The sequence below is a fragment of the Bos indicus x Bos taurus genome, chromosome 19, assembly GCF_003369695.1.
Source record: "Bos indicus x Bos taurus breed Angus x Brahman F1 hybrid chromosome 19, Bos_hybrid_MaternalHap_v2.0, whole genome shotgun sequence".
In the NCBI taxonomy this organism is placed as follows: domain Eukaryota; kingdom Metazoa; phylum Chordata; class Mammalia; order Artiodactyla; family Bovidae; genus Bos; species Bos indicus x Bos taurus.
Genome location: NC_040094.1, coordinates 22,611,852 through 22,635,388, shown reverse-complemented (window position 1 = coordinate 22,635,388; position 23,537 = coordinate 22,611,852). Strand labels below are relative to the sequence as shown.

The 23,537-nt window shown below is 41.7% G+C and overlaps 1 protein-coding gene across 4 annotated transcripts in view; it reads right to left on the bottom strand.

The window, feature by feature from the left end:
- Positions 1-11,925: 11,925 nt before the first annotated feature.
- Positions 11,926-23,537, bottom strand: part of GOSR1 (golgi SNAP receptor complex member 1) — a 39,217-nt gene continuing 27,605 nt past the window's right edge. For 2 of the 4 annotated variants that reach the window (XM_027516754.1, XM_027516756.1), the window contains exons 8-9: positions 18,872-18,954; positions 11,926-16,202 (exon numbers count right to left, since the gene is read on the bottom strand). In XM_027516754.1, coding sequence (XP_027372555.1) covers positions 16,078-16,202; positions 18,872-18,954 — 208 coding nt within the window. In that variant the 3' untranslated portion in view covers positions 11,926-16,077. Of the gene's footprint in view, positions 16,214-18,871; positions 18,955-22,709; positions 23,425-23,537 lie in introns of those variants that run through there. The other 2 variants (XM_027516758.1, XM_027516757.1) reach the window with 2 other exon arrangements.

Genomic DNA, 23,537 nt, shown 5'->3' with positions numbered 1-23,537 from the left:
TTTTTTTTAAATGTATCTGCAGTTGGGTTTGGTTAGTTGTGCGTCTAGAGAGTGTACACAAGTTGAGTTGTACAGAAGCCCAAGAAAGAGTCTGTCTTAAGTCTGCCTGGCACACAGTTAATGACCGAGGCCCAGGAGAGAGCTGGCAGATCGTGTGTGCACGCTCAGATGTGTCCTACTCTTTCACGACTCCATGGACTGTAGCCCTCCAGGCCCCTCTGTACATGGGCTTGCCCAGGCAAGAATACTGGAGTGGGTTACCATCTTCTCCTCTGAGGGCTCTTCCTGACCCAGGGATTGAACCCTAGTCTCCTGCATAGCAGGTGGATTCCAGAATGAGGTGTATGTTTTCACTCAGTTGTGATGACCTAGTTCTTGCTATTTTGTATACTGATCTCTGCATGTTCTTCATGCCAGTTGGGGTGGCATGGGGGAGACAGTGGTGTGGCTCTGGGCCCAAACCTCTGCCCAGGGAGGATGGGGAACAACACAGAGAAAGTGGTCTAGGGATGGTGATGTCAGAGTCCTACATCTGCCCTGTGTGGGGACTACATCTTGTAACTCTTTGGGGTTGTCTGTACAAAAATCTGAGCGCTCAGCTGAACTAGCTCAAGGCCTCAGAGCTGATCAGCAGTGGAGTTAGACTTGGAACTGAAGCTACAATAATATAAGCTTCGTCTTCTTTTTTTTAAATATCAAATCAGAAATACAGGTTTCATATTACAAAGGCTTTTAATTAAAAGCAGCTCTGAAGCACATCCTTGTCATCTGCACACTGTTCCATCAAAAGCCTTAGTCTCTGCTGATAAGAACTGAATTCAACAAAGAGGTCTGGTTAGCTGATTAATTAACCGAGGCAGAGTTCTTACAAGCATTTAAATTGGGTGATCCTGGTCTCATTCAATGCAGAAAGATAAAGATTCTCTTGCTGTCAGATTGGTTTAATGTATGAATTTGCCTTTATCCATCTGAAAGGTAAAGCTCTATGTCTGTAAAGTTTATTTGAGATAATTGTGAAAAAATTGTGGTGAAGGCAGGAGATGGTAATAGTTCATCAGCTGTATATATTCATCACTTCAAATGAAATATGTCAATTGCACTTGCCAATTAAAAATAAACTAGCTCACTTTTCTGGGTCTTTGTTCTTTCAAAACCAAAAACTTTCTCTGAATGACTTTTGAGATGACTGTGGCAATTTGCGGTCACCCACCAGTAACAGCTTACAAGTGCGATCCAACAAGAGACCTTCTAATTTAAAACCCAGCAAAGTGGGACTTCCTTGGTGGTCCAGTGGTTAAGACTTCACCCTCCAATGTAGGGGGTGCAGGTTCCATCTCTGGTCTGGAAGCTAAGATCCCACGTGTCTCGAGGCCAAGAAAACCAAAACGTGAAACAGAGCAATATTGTAACAAATTCAATAAAGACTTTGAAAATGGTCTGTGTAAAAAATAATAAAATAAAATGCAGCACAGGTCTAGCTGTCCCCCAAACCCAGTCTCTGTCCCAGCCGCCTCCTCTGATGTCATCGGTCTTCTTTCTGGTCACCCACAGCCATCAGCACTTACCCAGCCAGAAGTGTATCTGGTACGGATGGAACTTCACAGACCAAATCACTTCAATGAGAGGTCTTTGGGTTCTCATCTGTGGATGGCCACTCCTGTTTCTGGGAGATCTGTTCCTAAAAGTTTCCTGCAGCTTAGACCCAACCCCAACAGTAGCCCCGATGGATCCAACCACACCAAGGGCAGAGTTCCCTGGCTTAGGAGCCTCCTTGAGAAAGCCACACCCCAGGAGGCTGGAGTCCCCAGAGAACCCTCTACCCCAGGACACATCCCTTGCTCAGAAGCATCTCCCCAGGGCAGATCAGGGGTGTGTGGAGGTGGGGGGTTTAGCGGGTGGGTGCTGAGCACCAGAGACTCATTCTCAGGAGATACCAGGTCCTGCAGGGAGCAAAATCCACCTCCCCCGAGCCTTCTCCTTGCTTGAAGGAGGGATTCACTGATGTAGAAGAAAACCTTCCATCTGAGGACATGGATATGTAACTGGAGAGCAAGAGACATGAAAAAGTCACCCCCTTCATGGGTGGCTAATAGAGGGCAGCTATACAGGGCACAGGTGAATTCAATCCATAGTAAATTGCAGATTTTAATTTTCACCAAAAGCTTCAGTCTCATTTTTTTTTAACTTTTTATTTTGTATTGGAGTATAGCCAATTAACAACGCTGTGACAGTTTCAGGCAAACAGTGAAGGGGCTCAGCCACACATAAACATGTATCCATCTTCCCCAGACTCCCCTCCCATCCAGGCTGCCACACAACATTGAGCAGAGTTCCCTGTGCTACACAGTAGGTCTTTGTTGGTTATCCATTTAAAATATAGTAGTGTGTACATGTCCATCCCAAACTCCCTAACTATCCCTTCCCCCTGTCAGTCTCATTCTTAATGCTAATTACCTGGGGAAAAATTATGAGATACCCCACTCCACTCTCAGAAGCTCTATTTTATTTATTTATTTGGCCACTCCATGCAGCATGTGGGGTCCTTGTTCCCTGACCAGGGATTGAACCCAAGTCCCCTGCAGTGGAAGCGAGGAGTCTTAACCACCAGACCCCCAGGGAATTCTACAGAAGCTCACATTTCTTCTTGCCCTTAGCTGTCCTTATCAGAGTTAAAGATGCAATGGCACACCATTCCAGTGCTCTTGCCTGGAGAATCCCATGGACGGAGGAGCCTGGCGGGCTGTAGTCCATGGGGTCGCTAAGAGTCGGACACGACTGAGCGACTTCACTTTCACTTATCTCTTTCATGCATTGGAGAAGGAAATGGCAGCCCACTCCAGTATTCTTATCTGGAGAATCCCAGGGACTGGGGAGCCTGGTGGCCTGCCGTCTACAGGGTCGCACAGAGTCGGACACGACTGAAGTGACTTAGCAGTAGCCAGACCCCTGTGAATGGTCTCTCCTTCCCTATATCAGCAAAAGGGGGAACTAAGGAGGCATAAGAGGCCAGGTTTCTGGCCATTCGTGCGAACACAAAAATCTCTTCTGTCAGGTCAGCTCTGCACCCCTGCCTCTGTTGATATACTTATGAGCATTACCTCTCAGTTTTAATTATGACATAACTATGGCAGCAATCTCTATTTCCACTTAAAATTTTATTTATTTCCTTGGCTGTGCTGGGTCTTAGTTGTGGCATGCAGGATCTAGTTTCCTAACCAGGGAGCATGGCGTCTTAGCTACTAGACCCTCAGGGAGGTCCCTCTAGCTCCAAGGAGTTGATCATTAGCTGGACTGACTGCAAGGCCATGTTGCTAAGCAAAAGTAGAGATGAGATTCAAACCCCTGTCTTCTAACTCTAGGTTAATGCTCCCTCCTCCTTGGCTGGCTGCACTCCCAGAAGCCTAGTTATGCTTCTTCTCCATCCATCCTAGTCCCATCTAGGACTATCTAGGACTATCCTAGTCCCCTCTAGAACTCCATCCTAGTCCCTCTTCTCCATCCATCTGGGTACCACCAAGTTCCAGGTCCAAGGCGAGGCCCCCTTTCTTCAGGAAATAAATACTGTAACTTAAAGCAAGATGCTTTTGCCTGATGTGAATATAGTATTGCTTAGCTACATAATGTGCTTCTGGGCATTGAAAGTCAGCCCCAAAAGAGCTCTTTCAGGCAGCATCTGCTGAAGTCTGTGGCTAATTGACTGTCTGGGGAGGCTGATGCAGCTGTAGCGAATTGCTGATCTTCCAGTCTCATCACTCAGAGTGAGCTGTTGAGCTGGGATACCGTTTCCTTCATGTGTCAGCATTTTTGAAACAGCTGCTGATGACTCTGGTAAAGCCCAGTGGGAAGTGGGGACTCCCCGAAAGCAGCCTGTGACCTAAAGACATTCAGCCCCCAGGCCAGTGATCCCAGTCCCACTGGAAGTCAGAAAGCAGAGGTTCTCAGCCCTGGCTGCAAGATGGACTCACCTAGAGAGCTTGCCAAAATTTCCGACGTCTGGGCTCCACCCCAGTGCAATTGTACTGAAACTTCTTGGGGGCAGAAGTGGAATGTGCTTGCATGCTCAGTTGCATCTGACTCTGTGACCCCATGGACTGTAGCCCGCCAGGCTCCTCTGTCCATGGGATTTCCCAGGCAAGAATACTGGAGTGAGTTGCCATTCCCTTCTCCAGGGCATCTTCTTGACCCATGTCTTTAGCATCTCCTGCATTGGTGGGTGGTGGGCAGGGTCTTTACCACTAGTGCCACCTGTGAGGCCCTAGAAATGGAACATATATCAGTTCAGTTCAGTTCAGTCGCTCAGTCGTGTCCGACTCTTTGTGACCCCATGAATCATGGCACGCCAGGCCTCCCTGTCCATCACCAACTGCCAGAGTTCACTCAAACTCATGTCCATCGAGTCAGTGATGCCATCCAGCCATCTCATCCTCTGTCCTCCCTTTCTCCTCCCAGCATCAGGGTCTTTTCCAATGAGTCAACTCTTCGCATGAGGTGGCAAAGTCTTGGAGTTTCAGCTTCAGCATCAGTCCTTCCAATGAATACCCAGGACTGATCTCCTTTAGGATGGACTGGTTGGATCACCTTGCAGTCCAAGGGACTCTCAAGAGTTCTCTCCAACACCACAGTTCAAAAGCATAAATTCTTCGGTGCTCAGCTTTCTTCACAGTCCAACTTTCACATCCATACATGACCACTGGAAAAACCATAGCCTTGACTAGATGGACCTTTGTTGCCAAAGTAATATCTCTGCTTTTCAATATGCTATCTAGGTTGGTCATAACTTTCCTTCCAAGGAGTAAGCGTCTTTTAATTTCATGGCTGCAATCACCATCTGCAGTGATTTTGGAGCCCTCCAAAATAAAGTCTGACACTGTTTCCACTGTCTCCCCATCTATTTCCCATGAAGTGATGGGACCAGATGCCATGATCTTAGTTTTCTGAATGTTGAGCTTTAAGCCAACTTTTTCACTCTCTTCTTTCACTTTCATCAAGAGGCTCTTTAGTTCCTCGTCACTTTCTGCCATAAGGGTGGTGTCATCTGCGTATCTGAGGTTATTGATATTTCTCCCGGCAATCTTGATTCCAGCTTGTGCTTCTTCAAGCCCAGCGTTTCTCATGATGTACTCTGCATATAAGTTAAATAAGCAGGGTGACAATATATATATGAGGCTGCTGCTAAGTCACTTCAGTCGTGTCCGACTCTTCTGCAACCCCCATAGACAGCAGCCCACCAGGCTCCTCCGTCCATGGGCTTTTCCAGGCAAGAGTACTGGAGTGGGTTGCCATTGCCTTCTCTGATTCATATATATATAGGGTTGGTCAAAAAGTTCATTTGGGTTTTTCAATAGGATGTTAATGGAAAACCTGAATGAACTTTTTGGCCAACTCAATATATCGTTAACCATCTCCTTCCCAGGTGATTCTAATATGCCACAAGGATTGAGAACAATCATTGTACTGAATCAACAAATAGGAGATGGAGTGTTCCAAAGAATGGACAGCGCTGTGGTTCCTTTCAAAAGGAATCTTGCAAGGGAGGTCACAGAGTTCCCCTAACTCAGGCCTGCTTCCATAAAACCAACCTCGGCTCGCTCTAAGTGGGTGAGTGCTACTCTCTCCACTCTGGCACCTTCTCCTTTGGGCTCCCTTCTTATATCGACTAGCTTAGACCTTTCTTCAGAGCAAACTGGAGAGCTCAGCTGGGTTCAACTTTAAAAAGGCAAACAAATACACACACTCATCCAGAAAGAAACGATGGGGTTGCAGACCTAACAGTAGTTTGGGAGTTGGCAGAAGGTATCCTGCTTTTAAGATTTTTAAAAAGGAAAACAAAGTGTTGCTCAGTTCTTTATAATGGGATAAAAATGGGAAATCACTTTATAGTTTAAAAAAGAGTGCTATATCCAAGGACTTCCCCTGGTGGTCCGGTGGTTAAGACTGTGCCTCCACTGCAGGGGGCAAGGGTTCGATTCCTGATCGGGGAACTAAGATTCCACATGCCTCAAGGTGTGGCCCACCTCCCCTCCCAAAATAGTCTTTGCTGTTGTTCAGTCGCTAAGTCATATCTGACTTTTTATAACCCCATATACTGCAGCACGCCAGGTTCCTCTTCCCTCCACTCTCTCTTGGAGTTTGCTCAAATTTATGTTCATTGAGTAGGTGATGCTATCCAGCCCCTCATCCTCTGCCACCCCCTTCTCCTTTTGCCTTCAATCTAAATATTGTAATATCTGTACAATTAAATAATCAGGAGTTGGGCATCTGCATAATGAAATTCAACACAACCATTGCAAAGAATGCTGTGGCTGAAAATTTAATGACACTGGAGGCTCTACAATGCTGTATTGCATGAAAAAACCTGGCCACAAGAGAATATGTACCATAGTATCCCAATTTTAAAAATATGCATGTGTTTAAGATATTTTTTAAAAATGAAAAACATTCCTTATATTAACATCCAATTATCACAGAATGCTGGGGATAAATATGTAGTTTTTATTTTTATTTTTCCACTTGATCTTTATTTCTATAATAAACACATATTAATTTTGTGAGGGGGAAGCATAATAAAAAGCTTAGATGCTGAGCCACTGAACTGATCCCTAAAAATTTGCTATTTTCAACAGAAAGATGCAGAGTTTCAGGCTGAAATAAAGTTTCACAGCATAATTAATGACATTCAAATAATGACAACAATATAGATCCTTCCCTGGGATAAAGAACTTCTTTAAGGCAAATGTCCACATTTCCTTGGAGTTAAATGTTAATCTGATAGAATCCAGCCCCTGGAGAGGAGATGGATTTTAACTTATGTGAAATTTTTATGAACTCATCAGTGGGTTGGAGCAAAGAGCAGGACCAGAATAGAGTCACAAAGAGGTCTAGGAAGATAAAGCATTTCTTATTAATTCACTACTGCTTTGTTAAAAAGACATGAACTTGGATACCTGGGGTCTGCAAAACAACACCTACAAGCCTAAGTCACGTCCCAAGGTGCGAAGCAGGGCTGGAAGCAGCAAGTCTGCAAGAAAGGAAAATTTACCAAATCCTTTACCACAGACAGGCTGGGAAAGCCACACTTGGCATCTCTCGCCATGGGTCACCTTCTGCAGGGAAAAGAGAAGAAATTAAAAAGCTGGAATGGTATTCACTTAAATAAAAATTATCAAGTCGGCTTGAAGGGGTCTTAGAGAGCCCAGACGTCACCACCGTAAATGATTAAATACGATACGTGAAATCCTCAATGTCTCACGAACAGTCCAGAGCTCTAGTTTTCTACTAGTGTGGATCAATCAGCTCACAATGCCTAATTTCCCTGACTGAACCCAGGGAAAGGAACCTGAAGGGCTCGGCTGCTGTAAAGCAGGGAGGCGGCAGTTAACGAAGAGGCCGTAGTATCTGATGACATTCATTTCTAGCATTACAACCGCTGCACTTCGATGCAGGGCAACCAGGTTCTTCCATTTATCTTTCTTTCCTTCCTTCTCCTTCTCAGTACTTACTGAGCACCTACTATGTTCATTGATAGGGGTTGTGGGATCAGAGAGGAAAATAGCAGGCACAGAGGAGCAGCAGGTCAGAAAGTCTTCCCAGAGGAAAGACCATTTAAGTGTTGTTTTTTTTTTTTTAATTGAGGTGAAATTAACACAGCATAAAATGTCTCATTTATTTTATAATAAAAAATTTTTAATTAATTTTTATTGGAGTATAGTCGCTTTATAATGGTGTGTTAGTTTCTACTGTACAGCAAAATGGATCAGCCATTCATATACTAAAAATAATCATTTTAAAGTGTACAATTCAGGGACTTCCCTGGTGGTCCAGTAGTTAAGATGTGACCTTCCAGTGCAACGGGTGCAGGTTTGATCCCTGATGGAGGAACTAAGATCCCACATGCCTCAGGGGCCAAAAAACCCAAACACAAGCAACATTGTAACAAATTCAAGAAAGACTTTAAAAAATGGTCCATATTTTAAAAAGTATGGCTAAGCCCCTTTGCAGTCCACCTGAAACTATCACATTGTTAATCAGCTATATTCCAATATAAAATAAAAACTTTAAAAAAAAGAGAAAAAAGGAGAAAAAATAATAGAGCACAATTCAGTGGCATTTAAAACATTCCTGTCATTGTGCAACCATCACCTATATGTCGTTCCCATTCTGTCACCCCAAAAGGAATCACCATACCCAATAAGCAGTTACTTCCCATACATAGAGTTTAAAAACAAGAAGCAAGCATTTCACAGGCAGGCTTGCAAAGGAGGCCATTCCAAAAGAGGAAATTCACAAAGCCCTTGGGACATCAGGTCACTTGGGATGGTGCAAATGTGTGTGTTGCAGAGGTGAAGAAGCAATGGGATGAGGCAGGAAGGAAAGGCAGGAGGGGAGGGGAAGATCATGGTGCCACCTAGGTCCCGTTAAGCAGCTCCAGTGAGTCAAGGGTGGTAAGGAGGGAATAGGTGGTTCTGGGACACAGTTGAGTAATCTTCAACTCTGGGGAGATACTGTCAACTTTAACACAAATGCAGTTTGAGCTAGGGTTTCTCAACCTTGGCACCGCTGACATTTTGGGGCCTGATGACTCTTGCTGTCCTTTGCACTGTAAAGTTTTTTCACAGCATCTCTGGCTTCTATCCACCACCAGAAGCATCCACCCTAATCCACCCCAGTCCAGTTATGACAACCAAAGATGTCTCCAGAAGTTGTCAAATATTCCCTGGCGGAGAGGCATATCATTTCCCCACTTAACATATCCTGGGGATCATTCAATATCAGTACATAGCAAGTTACCTTTCTTTTTTAACAGCTGCATAGTATTCCATGATAGAGATTTACATAATTTAATTACCCATCCTCCTTCTGATGGATATTTAGGTTACTTACCATCTTTCTTTTACAGTCAATGCTGTTATCAACATCTTTATATATGTGAAGTGAAGGTGAAAGTCACTCATCATGTCTGACTCTGTGACTCATGGACTGTAGCCCACCGGGCTCCTCTTCCATGGGATTTTCTAGGCAAGAATACTGGAGTGGTAGCCATTTCTTTCTCCAGGGGATCTTCCTGACCCAGGGATTGAACCCAGGTCTCCAGCATTGCAGGCAGATTCTTTACTGTCTGAGCAGCCCACACTATTTCTTGAAAACATTCTGAGCAATTTTGTCCCACTGTTACCTTAGATTTGCTCTCAACAACTGCATCAAGTTGCTAGAGTCCATTTTGCAGGTAAGAAAACTGAACTGAGAGTGGTATAGTGACTTGCCCTTGATCTGAGAGCATCACAGCCAGTGCCAGAATATAGGATTTCTGACTTCAAGCCTTGTTCTTTCCATCATTGCAACTGGTGGCTCTAATGATTCTCAAGGGAGAAGGAAACTCTGGTTAGGCAAAGGGCAGCTGATGGCTATCAGGACTCTGATCTCTTGGGCTTGTTTATATGTAAAAGAAGGCTCCCTCACTAAGAGAACAGGATTTTGTATGTGCGATGTGTGTATGCATGCATGCATGTACACTCCACATGTTAATGTGCTGTAATACATTGGTAAGGATGGAAGCAAGCTGCCAAATATTCTTGAACAGAATGATGAGAGATTAGAACTTGTTTAGGAAGATAAACTAGGCAGCTATGTGCAGAGCGGGCGGAGAGAGGTTAGATGGGAGGCAGGGCACCCTGTCTAGAGGGTGGCCGCTGTGTGCGGTTTGGAAATGAATCACAGGGCCCCAGCTTATGGGAGAGGATTCAGAACTGATTCCAGGGCAAAAACCCCCAAAATGCTGTATTCTCAGACTGTTTATCTTTTTTTGGCAGCATGCAGGATCTTATTATACCAACCAGGGATCAAACCTGGGCCCCCTGCATTGGGAGCATGGAGTCTTAACTACTGGACCACCAGGGAAGTCTGTGTGTTCTTCTTAATGAGGAGAACTGTTTTTTTAAAAAGTGCCACATTTACTAAGAGAGAACTTGTCACTTTGCAGGAAATAATTATGTTTAAACCTTATTTTCTTGGCACTGAGTTAAAAGGAGCTCCCAACCATAGTTGCCTGCTTTCCCTCAAACTGTAAGCAGTTTCACCAGTAAAAGATTCACTGGATGTTTGAGAGAATCTAAAAGAAATATACTGATTAAGAGAAAGTGACTGTTTCCTAAAGAGCTGTATATCTCAAAGGAGGGGAAATGAATAGCACAGATCAGGATCACAAATTAGTAGGCAGTTTTACAAGGATGACGAGAACACTGTTGAGGATCTCTGGGAATCCTCTAAGCAGAAAGTTATGACAGCCTTTCAGCTCCCAATCTTCTTGGCTTTTAAGTGTCTTCAGAGAGTTTGTAATAAAGAGCTCTGCAAGCTCATCAGCTCCTCCAAAGTTGGGAAATCTTAGCCGAGTGGAGCAGAAGGTGTCGGGCTGAAGTGTATTCCTGTTTCAATTCAGTCGGCAAATCTGTCTTCAGGAGGAGGAATACACTTGTTTTTCTCATGGCTCTTGCTTTAGAGAAAATGTCCTTATAGCTAACACCTTTGGTGAGATTCCCTGACCTTTTTTTAAAAAAACTTCTAGGCATCTCTGGTAAGAGGAGTCATGATGGGGGAGAACCTCGGATCCTAAGAAACATTCAGGTTAAGTAGGAGCTGGCAGACTGTTAAAGCCACGCCACCTGAAGGGAAAGACACAACATGGTCTGGGTGGCACTGACCGAGGAACGTCCTGAGGTGCTTTTTCAGGATCAGCTTCAGCTCTCAGTCTCTAGGAAGACTTCTGAGGTTCTAAACTAGAAGAAATGGGCAGGAAGTTTGATTCAAAGACACTAAAAAAAAATTTTTTTTCCCCTACAACTTAGGTGAATTAGTTCTCATGAAGAAATAGTAACTTACAAATGAGAACCCTTTATGAACCACTTGGCCAGTAGTTAGCCTTCCTTGAAAATGAGCCACTGGGCTTTAAATATTTTAAATGCATTGCCTGTAAAATCAGGCAAAATTGGTAGTTCTTCTACAGCTTCTTGATCATGAGTTAAAATATATTTTGCAGAATTATGACAGAACTGCAGCAAGGTTTTGAATCAAAGAGCCCTCAAGATTCAAATCCTTTTTAAACTGTCCACTCTGACTTTGAGCAACTTAGTCCTGTGTGCTACTTTGTTGATCTGTAAAAGGGAGGCCTCCCTCTCTAAGTGGTGTTGGATTTTATGTATGTCTACATAGGTGTACATCCACAGGGCTGGACACATTAGGAAGCCAAAAAAAGGGTCAAAAAACCAAAGAGGTGGCTTTAGAGGCCATGTGAGTGGATGGGGGGGAAATTTGGAGCGGCCCACAAAGGAAAAAGTGTGGTCAGATCAAAGGGATACAGGGGGCTGTGGAGTCACTACCAGTGGGGACAGCGTTTCTTCTTAGGGTGATGTAAATGTCCTAAAGTTACACAGTAGTGCGGACTGCACAACCAACATACTAAAATCCATCAGTACATTTCGAAAGGGTGAATTTTTTGGTATGTGAATTATATCTCAATTTTACTGTTTTTAAAAAGGATGCAGAACACACATCGCAACGTTTGGAGAGGCAATGGGAAATGAGGAATTCTCAATTTCCTGGGGGTAGAGAACCAATTCCTGATCTATAGGATAAAATGTCATTCTTTAGGGAGGGCAAGATCCTGTTTTTCTTGCTAAATTCTACAACTGGACATTTCTGTCATACTTCCTGAAGTTTCACTCTGATAGGAGATTCTCCTTCACTTCTTGGGCTAAATTATTAATGTTCCTCTGATGTTTTTGAATGACAGTTTGATAGCTCCAGTGTCCATATTATTTCACCTTGAGTTTCGGAATGCTGTGAGAAATACTTATTAACACCAAAGATGTCATAATCACTCTCCCAAACTGCCTCAATGGTACTGTTTTGATACAAAGAACCACAGACACACCATTCAGATTTCTAATTTATTATTAAATTACATAACAAAGCTTCTTCTATACAGTCAGAAAATGCACATTTAGATGAGAACAAAAATGAAGTACAAATACAATAAACCTGGTTCCAAGAAGCCATTTTAAAAGCAAAAAATTAAAAAGTGCATTTGGAATAGATTTTTTAAAATCTGTATTGGCATTTTTTTTCATGAGGAAACATCTTCCATCATGGTAAAGTGTGATTGGAATTGATTTCTCTTCCTCTCTAAGAGCTAATAGGATAGGAATAGGTGCAAACACTTTGAAATGAAAGTGACACTTTGCAGTGGACACAAAGAAAATAAGAAAGATGCCTCAGGACATGGCTCAGCTGTCTCAGCTTCTTACCCAGTAACATCCTCAGAGTCACTGGTTCCTCATTTTCTTTTGCCCTATAAAACTTATGGGTATGCAGGTTCATAAAGGAGTAGTATTAGTTTATAAAGACCATGATGAAAAGCTGTATTTTTTGGAGACCAGGCTAAACAACTCCTACCCCCAAAGAAGAATGGAACACAATCATTTTAATTCCCAGTAGAATCTATTTCCTCTTTACATTTGCCACAAAATTCAGTGTAACACAAGACATGGCCATTCACCCTCAATAGCTTGCTTCATACTGCAAGTCAGAAAATGCAGTCAGTTTCCAAGAAATCACATCTGGCTAGTGATCAAACATGAGGTATGAGAAAACCAAAAAGGCTAGTCCAGTTCTTTAAAGTCCTTTTCATCAGGCTGAGATCAGTAACAATGAAACAGAAAAATTCATGGTGGGAGTGCAAGGCCGAGGTGCCTCAGTCCCAGAGAGGCCAGAAGTCACTGCATCAAAAGGCTCAGTAAGTACATTTTTCTATTCGGCATCCAACAGGAAAGAACTAAAGTCAGTATTATTTGGTTCCAAGTACCAAAAGGGCCTTCATGCTGACTTCTCTCTCTCATTACCCATCTCCACTCTCAGGATCATACTCCCATGTCTGATATGAGTACTGTGCAAGATATAAAAAGACATTCTTTAGAAAATTTTGGTAAGCAGGAGAAAGGAAGAATAGAGAAGAAAAGCCCTTTTCTAAATTAGAAAAATATGAGTAAGCAATGCTGCCTGTTATAGGGACTCCCTCAGTATCATTAATAGTAACAAGAATATAGAAATACCCAGGACAGATCAACCAAAGTACATGAACATCTGGGCTTGAACTTGAGTAATAGATTCATTAACCATTTTAAACTAAAGTTACTGGCACAGAGTAAAGCAAACTCTCAGAGACGTATACCTTTTGGAATCTCCTGCCCTTTTTGTTGCCATGGTTTCTCATTTCAAGTGAAATGGAAAGTTCTGAGTGATTTAAGATCCCTAAAAGACATGGCTTATATAAGACATGACTGAGAAAGAGTAACTTCCTGTAACAGGCAACATTTGGGATAAGGAATAGAAAACTCCTTGCATCTGGCTCCAATAAGCAAATTACTGTTGGCCCCTGAGCCTAGTAACTGGTTTGTAACAACAGCAAAAAGTTGAGAAAAGTAAGCTGTTAAAAAAAAAGAAAAGAAAAAAGGCTAAATGTGAAATGTGAAAAGAGTTCACATCAGCTACTATGGGATCCAAAGTGAGCCTCTACTGGTCAATGGCACACGTCTGTCCTTGCTCCAGGGCTTCCTTCCACAAAGGACGGAACCGTAAAGGAGAAATGAGCCCTGCGTTTGGCCCTGGGTCACCTCACTATGGGTTACACCACTGGGAGGTTAGTCAGACCTGTCTGACACCAACATCTACACCACACTTTTTCAACTTCCTTAGAAGAACATGTTTATTTTCATAAAGAAAATAATCAACATAATTCTAACACTTCCTTTAAGCATAACCCTAATGGAAAGGCTTGCCAGCTATCAAAGCACTTGTTCAGCTGCAGCTAGATGAGCGCGGGTCCTATTTTACTCTCATGCCACCATCAGCTTTCGTGAACGCACCAAATAATCAGACCAGTAAAAACACTGGTAGTATAATTAAATAAATAACTTTATTTATGATACCTCAGATTTTATAAATGCTGACTATATAGCAATCAAAGTCCCACAAATTCTAGCTGAGGCACAACCACCGATCAAGACCCTTTGAAAAATCAAAGATAAATAGAGTTAGGGGAGAGCAGTTTTGTTCTCCCAGCAGAGAATTTAATAAATGAACTTACTTCTCTGATCTTTCAAGGTTCACAGTGGGAAAACTTAAATTTTCTTTTAAGGGCATCCCCAATCAACTGACTGATCAATCAACCCATATTTAGAAAAATAAACCCCATAGTTAAAAAAAATACATCAATTGCTCTTCATCCCCAGAACATAATGAAACTCTAATGCCAGAATGAAAAACCTCTGTTTCTGTACCCAACCAGAGGTCAGTCTACCGATCAGCCTGTAATCAAGTTCATCTGAATGTCACCATGAACACACTGTGATGGAGTGAAGAACTGCATGCTAACATCCTTTTATCTCCTGTGGCGTGGTCTCAAGCCAATACTATAAATACCACAGTACATTTCAGAGGTGAAGAGTAGCTTTCTTTCTTGTAAGAACAGCAGATGTTGGAAGTCTTCGACCTAATTGTGGCAGTTCAATTAGAACCGAAGAAGGCAATGGTGCCCCACTCCAGTACTCTTGCCTGGAAAATCCCATGGACGGAGGAGCTTGTGGGCTGCAGTCCATGGTGTCGCTAAGAGTCGGGCACCACTGAGCGACTTCACTTTCACTTTTCACTTTCATGCATTGGAGAAGGAAATGGCAACCCACTCCAGTGTTCTTGCCTGGAGAATCCCAGAGACAGAGGAGCCTAGTGGGCTGCTGTCTATGGGGTCGCACAGAGTTGGACACGACTGAAGTGACCTAGCAGCAGCAGCAGCAGTTAGAAAAGTCGTAACATTTATGGGAAATGGTTAAACCTGAAAAGAATTCTGGTGGGTGGTTTAAGATTTTGCCACTGTCCAGGGTGGTAACAGAAGACAGATTCTGATAGTGCAGACAGAGACAGATTCTGATATTTTCTCCTTCAGTAGTAAAGCCCCTCATTCTCTGGATGTTTGGAAAAGATTTGGAATCTTAACAGATTTGGAATGAATAGGTTTTCACAGAACACAGAATTCCTGGTACATAAGACAGGGGTTCTTAAACTTTTGCTCCTACATGTGGAACATTTACAAATGGAATCATCTGGATGGTGGCCCCTCACTGTCTTTTTACATGTGGCTTGTTGAAGAGATCTCAATGAAAATGAAGCATTTTCCTCACTTGGTTGTCAGTGTTAATCATGACATGAGGAGGAAAAGTTCGGGGCACTGACAGACACTGGCCTTTTGCCGTGGTAGAACTGGAATTTTGTTTTCTTGTAGTAATAAATATTACTCAATAGAAGAAATTAACCAAAAGTAAAAAACAATGACTGAGCAAAAATAAGCCTATCATTCTTGATGGTTTTTCCAGGAATACAGTTAACCCGAGTGTGGGCATGATTAAAAGACAAGATAAAGTCTTTTTTGCAGTGCTTGTCTTCTGTTTCAGATAACCTCAACTGTGCTGAAGATGGCCTGTGAAAATCTCAAAGATTCTTTGAAAACTGCCATTTTCTTTGAACACCAAAAAAGTTGGGGACGAAGAATAGAAATTTATAGCACAGATTATCAAGAAATGACTTGGGATTTCTCATCATGAGTGTAAAATAAAAGGAAAAAACTATTTTTATTCACAACTCCATCTGGTGGCTGAAAGGAAAGCAGTCTTTGGATATACAGAAGCCTGGTTTTTTGAAGAGTCCAGCCTCATGACCTGGCTTGTCATCAGCCTTCAACACTATCATCGAAGCATGGAAATTCTGTTTCTGATGGGTTTACTTACCTCTTGGGGAGACAAAACATCTTTTTTTTTAGAAACTAAAAACAGAGGGAAATGTGTGTTAGAAAAGATAGCACAGAAAACCTGTGACTTCCGCTCAACCTGACCACATCAGAGTCCATCACTATCAGTCCTGAATGAATCCTGCTGGTCAGGCTAATTAGCAGGTCAGTCAACTTCTCCTTCCTATTGTTTCTTCTTCTGGATCAGGGTGTGAAAGTGGTGGCTGTCAAGAGTCCCTGGAGATGTCCCATCAATGGAATGCATACAGCAGCAACAGGATGGTACAGACGCCAATAACACCACCCAGGATGAGGGAGTCTCGCCGCTTCCTAAGGTTGATTCGCTGGATGAGGCTGTTCACAGCAGGAAAACGATCTTTGGGGAATCTTTATTAAGGTCATATGTCGAAGAAGCCTCTTTAATGAAAAGTCACAGGAATCACAAAAAACAGATCAGTGGAGTCCAGAAAGACAAATGATGAGAAGAAACAGAGGGGAAGAAAATCACACTGAGGGAGCTGCAGCAAACACCAATGCCTTACTGCTCAAAGTCCCAAGCAAATTTGAGTCCCCTGGTACACTTGCAGGACATGAGTAGGAATAACAAAAAGGAAAACATTAAGAGAGAGGAGGAGGCAGCAGTGATGACTGCTGCCATGTGCCGACGGAGTACTGTCCGGGTGGAGCCAGTGTGGCCAGGAATGAAGGAATGCTGCAGGGCAGGGAGGAGGAGGCACAGCCAGCCACCACCACCATCCTGCATTTCCTTCTCTTCCTCTCTCTCTCTCTTAAATTCCTTTCCTCAGGAGACTGGGAAGTTCTTCCAGAAGGGTTTTGAGGAGTACACGATCTCCCCACAGGGTGATAAGCCCCCTGGATTCAGACAATTGGTGGGAACAAACTCTAAGGGTCTGTATAATCAAACACTGGTTAATTATTTAAAAATTTTAAATTCACTTAGCAGGAGTGGGCAGGAATAGGATCAGAAGGTGGGTTAAACTGCTCTGACTGCCCTTTGTGGGGAACACAACAAAAGGAGAGGGAGCTTTCAGTTCAGGAGTCTTGCGGCAGTCACAACCGTACTGGGCTCGGTACTGTATCTCACTTGGTAGGATGTCGTCATCAAAGCACACGCCTGTGTGTCCTGTACTGTTTTCACTTCCAGCAGTGGTTTCTGACTACAAAAACTTCCATGGTGTCAGGTACAAATCTCATATAAAGCAGGTACTTAATCTTTTCTGGCTTGGTACAAGCGTCAGCACTGCCCTTAGAGGAAGTAAGAGAACCTCTGACATCAGGAAACCCTGTCTGTAGTGAACACATTTCTACCTAGTTTGTCTTTTAGGGGACTCTCCCTGATCCTTCTCTAATCATCTAGTTCGGTTCATGTAACTGGGTGGGGCTGATGCTGTCCTCTGCCATCAGGTGTGCATACCCACTCAGGGTGGGCAGGAGAGAACAGTCCCTCCCCTTGGCCAGTGGCTGGGTTCGGCAGCGACTCAAGTGAGGCAACATAGTCCTCTTTGGACAGGTGCCAGAGCTGCTAGAAATTTCATAATTTTTGATCTGGCAGGAGGTGACCCTGGTAGCCATCTCTTATCAGCACGAGGAAAAAATGTGTCTGAGAATAAGGCCATCACGTAAGTAAACAGAAATGAGAGATGGAGGAGGGGAACAGAGAACGGAAAGGCAGATTCTTGATAATAAAATCTGAGCCTCTGCATCCAAGCCATCCATTAAGCCAAATTCTACTCCTGAATTTTACAGACATATGAACAAGTTAATTCCCTCCTTTTCCTCGTTAGGTCAGTGTAAATTAGGTTTCTATTAGTATCTTTCTATGGAGTCCTAACTAATCAAACCCATTTTATTTTTTTAAAACATATTTTTGGAAATAATTCTAACTTATTGTACTGATAAAATGAGATAATGTATATCAGAGTACTCTACTAACTGCAAAGCCCTATATAAAACAGAAATGATTTTAGATGTATGGTTTTATACTTAGGGTGACAAGTGAGTGAAGTCGCTCAGTCGTGTCCGACTCTTTGCAATCCCATGGATTGCAGCCTACCACGCTCCTCCATCCATGGGATTTTCCAGGCAAGAGTACTAGAATGGGTTGCCATTTCCTTCTCCAGAGGATCTTCCTGACCCAGGGATCGAACCTAGGTCTTCTGCATTGTAGGCAGACGCTTTACCGTCTGAGCCAACAGGGAAGCACAAAGCAAGAACAAGATTCACCAAAAACTGGAAAATATCAACACACTTCAGGATATTCTTTTCCTTAGGCCAATAAGGGATCAAACTAAAAGTGACCTCAAATTATCTAGGTCAGAAGATACTCAACTTTTAAAATTATAGGTCCTTTCCCTACTAGTAATTGGGGAAGGAAACTTTTTTCTCTAAAAGGCTTGATTCCTCCAAGGAAACAGAATGTTTTTGGTCTTAGCAGTTTCCTTGCTGGATTTCTCAGAGTATGACTAGTACTAATTTAAACTGGGAAACTGAAGAACTAAAAAAGGTAGAGGTCACAACAAACAAACAGCAAATCTATACGAGAGTTCAGCTTGTGCAAAATGAAAATACGGTGATCAGCAGTGATCAGCACTTACATGTATGGCTGTCTACTTCCCTCCCTTTCTAAGCATATGCCACTGACTTATTCTCCAAAATGAAAAAAGAAAGAAGAAAAAGCACAAAATTTATGACCTCTGTGTAAAAACAGCATACACTGTAGACTTCTAACATGGATTCAAGAGCTTTTAAGATGCAAAATAGTTCTGTGAATAACTTGGAAATTATATTTATCATTTTTTTCGAGATCTACTAGTATGAAACTTCTGGTGTGCTGTCTTTTAGAAATGGCACTAAACAGTATGAACTTCCACAAAGTACAAGCACAGGGCACGTCCATAATACAGAATTACGGACGACTTCTACTCTCACTGCCGACGGCAATCTGCCCAGGGGAGGGAGAGAGTGGCGAAGCACACAGAGATTTTCCCCCTAAAAACACAGATTTCAAACTGTCAAAAAGGATACTAGCCAAAGTGTTCATTTTACTCTGAATTGATTTCAACATTCCTCTCTGTGAAGTCATATTTTCTTTTGTTGCCATAGCAATGCTGCAAGGGAGAAAAAGAGAAGCTCATCAATTGACGTTTAAGACAATCGTGCATGGATTCATCGTACACATAAAAATGAACAGAAAACCAAGGTGAATGACACCAGCTTTGAAAAGCACATGGGAAGGAACATGAAAAAAAAAATCATTTCCCAAGTCATCTTCCCATTGTTCTTTTTCTGAATGATCACTTTATCCCCAATGTTATCTTCCGATATTTTTTTGGACAAAGCAGTGAACCATTTCCCGTGTTTTTTTTTTTTTAAATTCAAAGTAACAAATGAAATAAGACAACTGACGAATCACACATTACAAAAGCTTCTTAAAATGGTTTTAAAAGGGGCCAGCTACCAAAACATCTTTAATTAGGAAAAACTCTTTGAAAGTAAAGTGGGGAATTACAATTATAAAAATAGAACCAAATGTGTAATACATCACAAAATATTTATATACAACCAGCCCTTAATTTATGAAAAGATTATATTCCAAAATTCTATTGGAGAACCAACTAGACAGTGTATTAAAAAGCAGAAATATCACCTTGCTGACAAAGGTCCATACAGTCAAAGCTATGGTTTTGCAGTAGCCATGTACGGATTTGAGAGATGGACCATAAAGAAGGCTACGTGCCAAAGAACTGATGTTTTCGAAGTGTGCTGGAGAAGACTCTTAAAAGTCTCATGAAGTGCAAAAACATCAATTTAGTTAATCCTAAAGGAAATCAACCCTGAATATTAATTGGAAGGACAAATGAAACTCCAATATTTTGGCCACCTGATGTGAGAAGCCAACTCACTGGAAAAGACCCCAATGCAGGGAAAGCTTGAAGACAAAAGGAGAAGAGGCTAACAGAGGATGAGATGGTTGGATGGCATCACTGATGCAATGAACATGAATTTGGGCAAACTCCAGGAGATAGTGAGGGCCAGGGAGGCCTGGCATGCTGCGGTCCATGGGTTCATGAAGAGTCAGACACAACTTAGCAACTGAACAACAACAGGAACTACACTTCAAAAAAATATACATTGAAAGATAAAAGGAACCAGGAGAAATGCATGTTGTTGTTCCACCATTCAGTAATTGGCTACAGTAGGACAGCTCCCTAGACTATCATGTATTTCCACCACCCAGTTCTTATCCTTGGTCAAGAAAAGGAACCCCACTTGCAGTGTCTGTAACTAGCATTCTACAAGCAACCCCCCTTCCCTTTTTAGGGGTTAACACTTACCCATATGACCCTCTCACAACTTACTGTTTTAAGTCATGGACAAGTTAGGTGATGGCACAAACTAACTTGCTATGATTAATATCATTCCACTTTTTCTAAACACATGACTATACATGTGTCTGCCTTTTTAAATGAATACATTAATATTTTTAAAATCATTTTACACAGATATGAAGAGCTACAGAGAGAAAAATACGGAAGCACACCAAATTATTAACCAATGTAGTAGTTGTATTTTAGGTGAATTCTTTTTCTTCCCTGCTTTATTTAGGTATATTTGACAAACATAAATTGCATTTAGGTATATTTGACAAATATAAATTGCATACATTTTTTAAAAGAAGATCAATAAGGAGGAGAGAAGAAAATGATAAATGTAAGAAAATTTCTTAGATCTAAAGATAAGTTTTCAGATTGTAAGAGCCCATCAAACAGACTAAAAATGATGCATGTCAACCTCATCATGGTGAGATTAAACACAAACATAGGGGAAAAAGGGATGATCCTAAAAGATTCCAGAGGGAAAAAACATTTACGAAAAGTGAAAGTGAAAGTTGCTCAGTCGTGTCTGACTCTTGGTGACCCCATGAACTTAAACCGTCCATGGAATTTTCCAGGCCAGAATACTGGAGTGGGTATCCTTTCCCTTCTCCAGGGGATTTTCCCAACCCAGGGATTGAGCTCAGGTCTCCCGAATTGCAGGTGGATTCTTTACCAGCTGAGCCACAAAGGGAAGCCCATCATTTACGAAGGACATAAAATTTTAATTGGGACTGGACTTAAAGAGCAGTACTGGAAACAATGCCTTAAAAAATGTGAAAATTATTTTCAACCCACAATTCTGATTTTTACCTAAACAATGAATCAAGAATATGGGTAGAATAGGGACTTCCCTGGGGCCCGGTGGATGGGAATCCGCCTGCCAATGCAGGAGACATGGGTTTGATCCCTCGTCCAGGAGGATTCCACATGTGGAGGAAGTAAGCTTATGTGCCACAACCACTGAGTCCGCGCTCCAGGGCCTGCTAGGTGCAACTACTGAGCCTGTGTGCCTAGCAGCTGTGCTCTGCAACAAGAGAAGCTGCCACAACGAGAAGCCCACGCGCTGCAATGAGGAGTAGCCCTCGTCCACCACCACTAGAGAAAGCCCGTGCAAAGCAGCAAAGACCTAGTGCAGCCAAAAATAAAATAAATAAAATTGAAAAAACAAAAAAAGAATATAGGTAGAATAGAAACTTTTTTGAGATGTGTAAAGTCCAAATGATTTACTTCTTATTCTTCCTGAGGAAGCTACTAAAGAACATGGTCCAACATAATGAGGGGATAAACTAAGAAAGTAGCAGACAGTAAATCCTAGAAACAAGTGATTGCATTTAAGGAGGTCATTGTAGGATAATGGTAAAAAGACATCCCAGGACCGGACAGTGAATGCACCAGGTCTAAAGCACAACCAGTCAAGATTCGAGCAGAAAGAGGCAGGCAGTGTCAATTTTATAACACATTAAATTTTATTTTTTTAATTAATTGATTTTAATTGGAGGATAATCACTTTACAATATAGTGATGTTTTTTGCCATACATCAATGTGAATTGGCCACAGGCACATACATGCCCCCACCATCCTGAACCTCCCTCTGCACACTATCCCTCTGAGTTATCCCAGAGCACCGGCTTGGGTTCCCTGCTCCATGCATCGAACTTGCACTGGTCATCTATTTTACATATGGTAATATACGTTTCAATGCTATTCTCTCAAATCATCCCACCCTCGCCTTCACATTGAATTTTAGATCCAAGAAGATCATAAGAAGAGTGAAACTAACAACATCCTTTGTATCACTAGTTCTTATTCCTAATTTTTCAGGTTAAGTGTCTATCTATGGTAGAATATGATACATTTAAAATGTAGTTGTTTTATAGTAAATTTACTTTACCAGATATTTAAAAATAGGTACTATAGCCTTGAAAAAAGTAACAATTCAAACCTGGGCTGAGCAACAATCTTTGAATCATATATCTCTCTGTTTTCTTAAACTGGGACTATCACTATCTCCTATGCACTCTGACTCAGAAGTAGAGAAAATTAAAAAATAATTTCCGCAAAGCACTTTGTATTCCTTGGAGAACAGATATTATCATCATACATTATGTTATTATCTTGTTGAATATGCATGATTTCCAGTAGCACACAAAGTATATCTAGATATCCTTTCCTATCTCATTCCACCATCTGGAATCAAGTGGAGTGAGATCTAGGCTGTTGTTATTTCAAGGGTCAAATATGCAGGGACAAAACAAATTCCAAATAACATGTAATGCTTTTAAAATGATAAAAATCATTGATGTTTACTGGAATTTCAACATTCTCACCTATCCTGTGAACTAAACTCGGACTTTTTTTTTTAACAATTGTTGTTTAGTCGTCCAGTTGTATCCGACTCTTCCGTGACCTCATGGACTATAGCCCACCAGGCTCCTCTGTCCATGGGATTTTCCTGGCAAGAATACTGGAGTGGGTTGCCATTTCCTTCTCCAGGGGATCTTCCAGACTCAAGGATCCAACCCACATCTCCTGCTTGGCAGGTGGATTCTTTACCAATGAGACACCTAGGAAGCCATTTTTTCAACATCAGATAATACTAATTATACATTTAAAGCTTAAGAATAAACTTATAAATATTAGGTCTTTTCAACAAATTGATGCCAGTTTATATTCAGTTGTGTACACTGTTTTAAACTTTAGCTCCAAAAGGAAAAGGTAAAACTTTATAGGTAGAATTATGGGGAAACTTTAAGAAAAGAATCCCTGATAAAATGTGACCCAACTTTATGCTCTGATGAAAGCAAAGGAGCCACAAGGGACATATTTCAGTCAACAATTAAGCAATTTTGTGAAAACTGTGGAGGGATAGAAGACTGAGTACATGAAATTCAAACAAAATTCCAAGATATGATAAATTCATCTTATTATAAAATTATAATTTATGATTTTCAATTATAGGAACATACTATAATCCACTGAATACAATAAGAATCCATGAGCTCATTTCAACATAAAAATTTCAGGATAAGAACACTGAAACTGAAATATTCAGAGGTAAAGAGGCATCATGCGTGAACTTATTTACAAGTAGTTCAGAAAAAAAAAAGTGAAAAAGCAAATGTGGCAAAATGATAACATTTTGAGAATCTAAGGTAAAAGGTATGTGGAAACTCTTAGTACCACTGGAACTTTTCTGAAACCTGAAATACCAAAATAAACAGTTAAAAAAAATTAATAATAGAGCTGCCATTTAAATTAACTTAGTAGCAGCCAGGGGATCTTCTCGATTCAAGGATTTTACTTATATTATCTT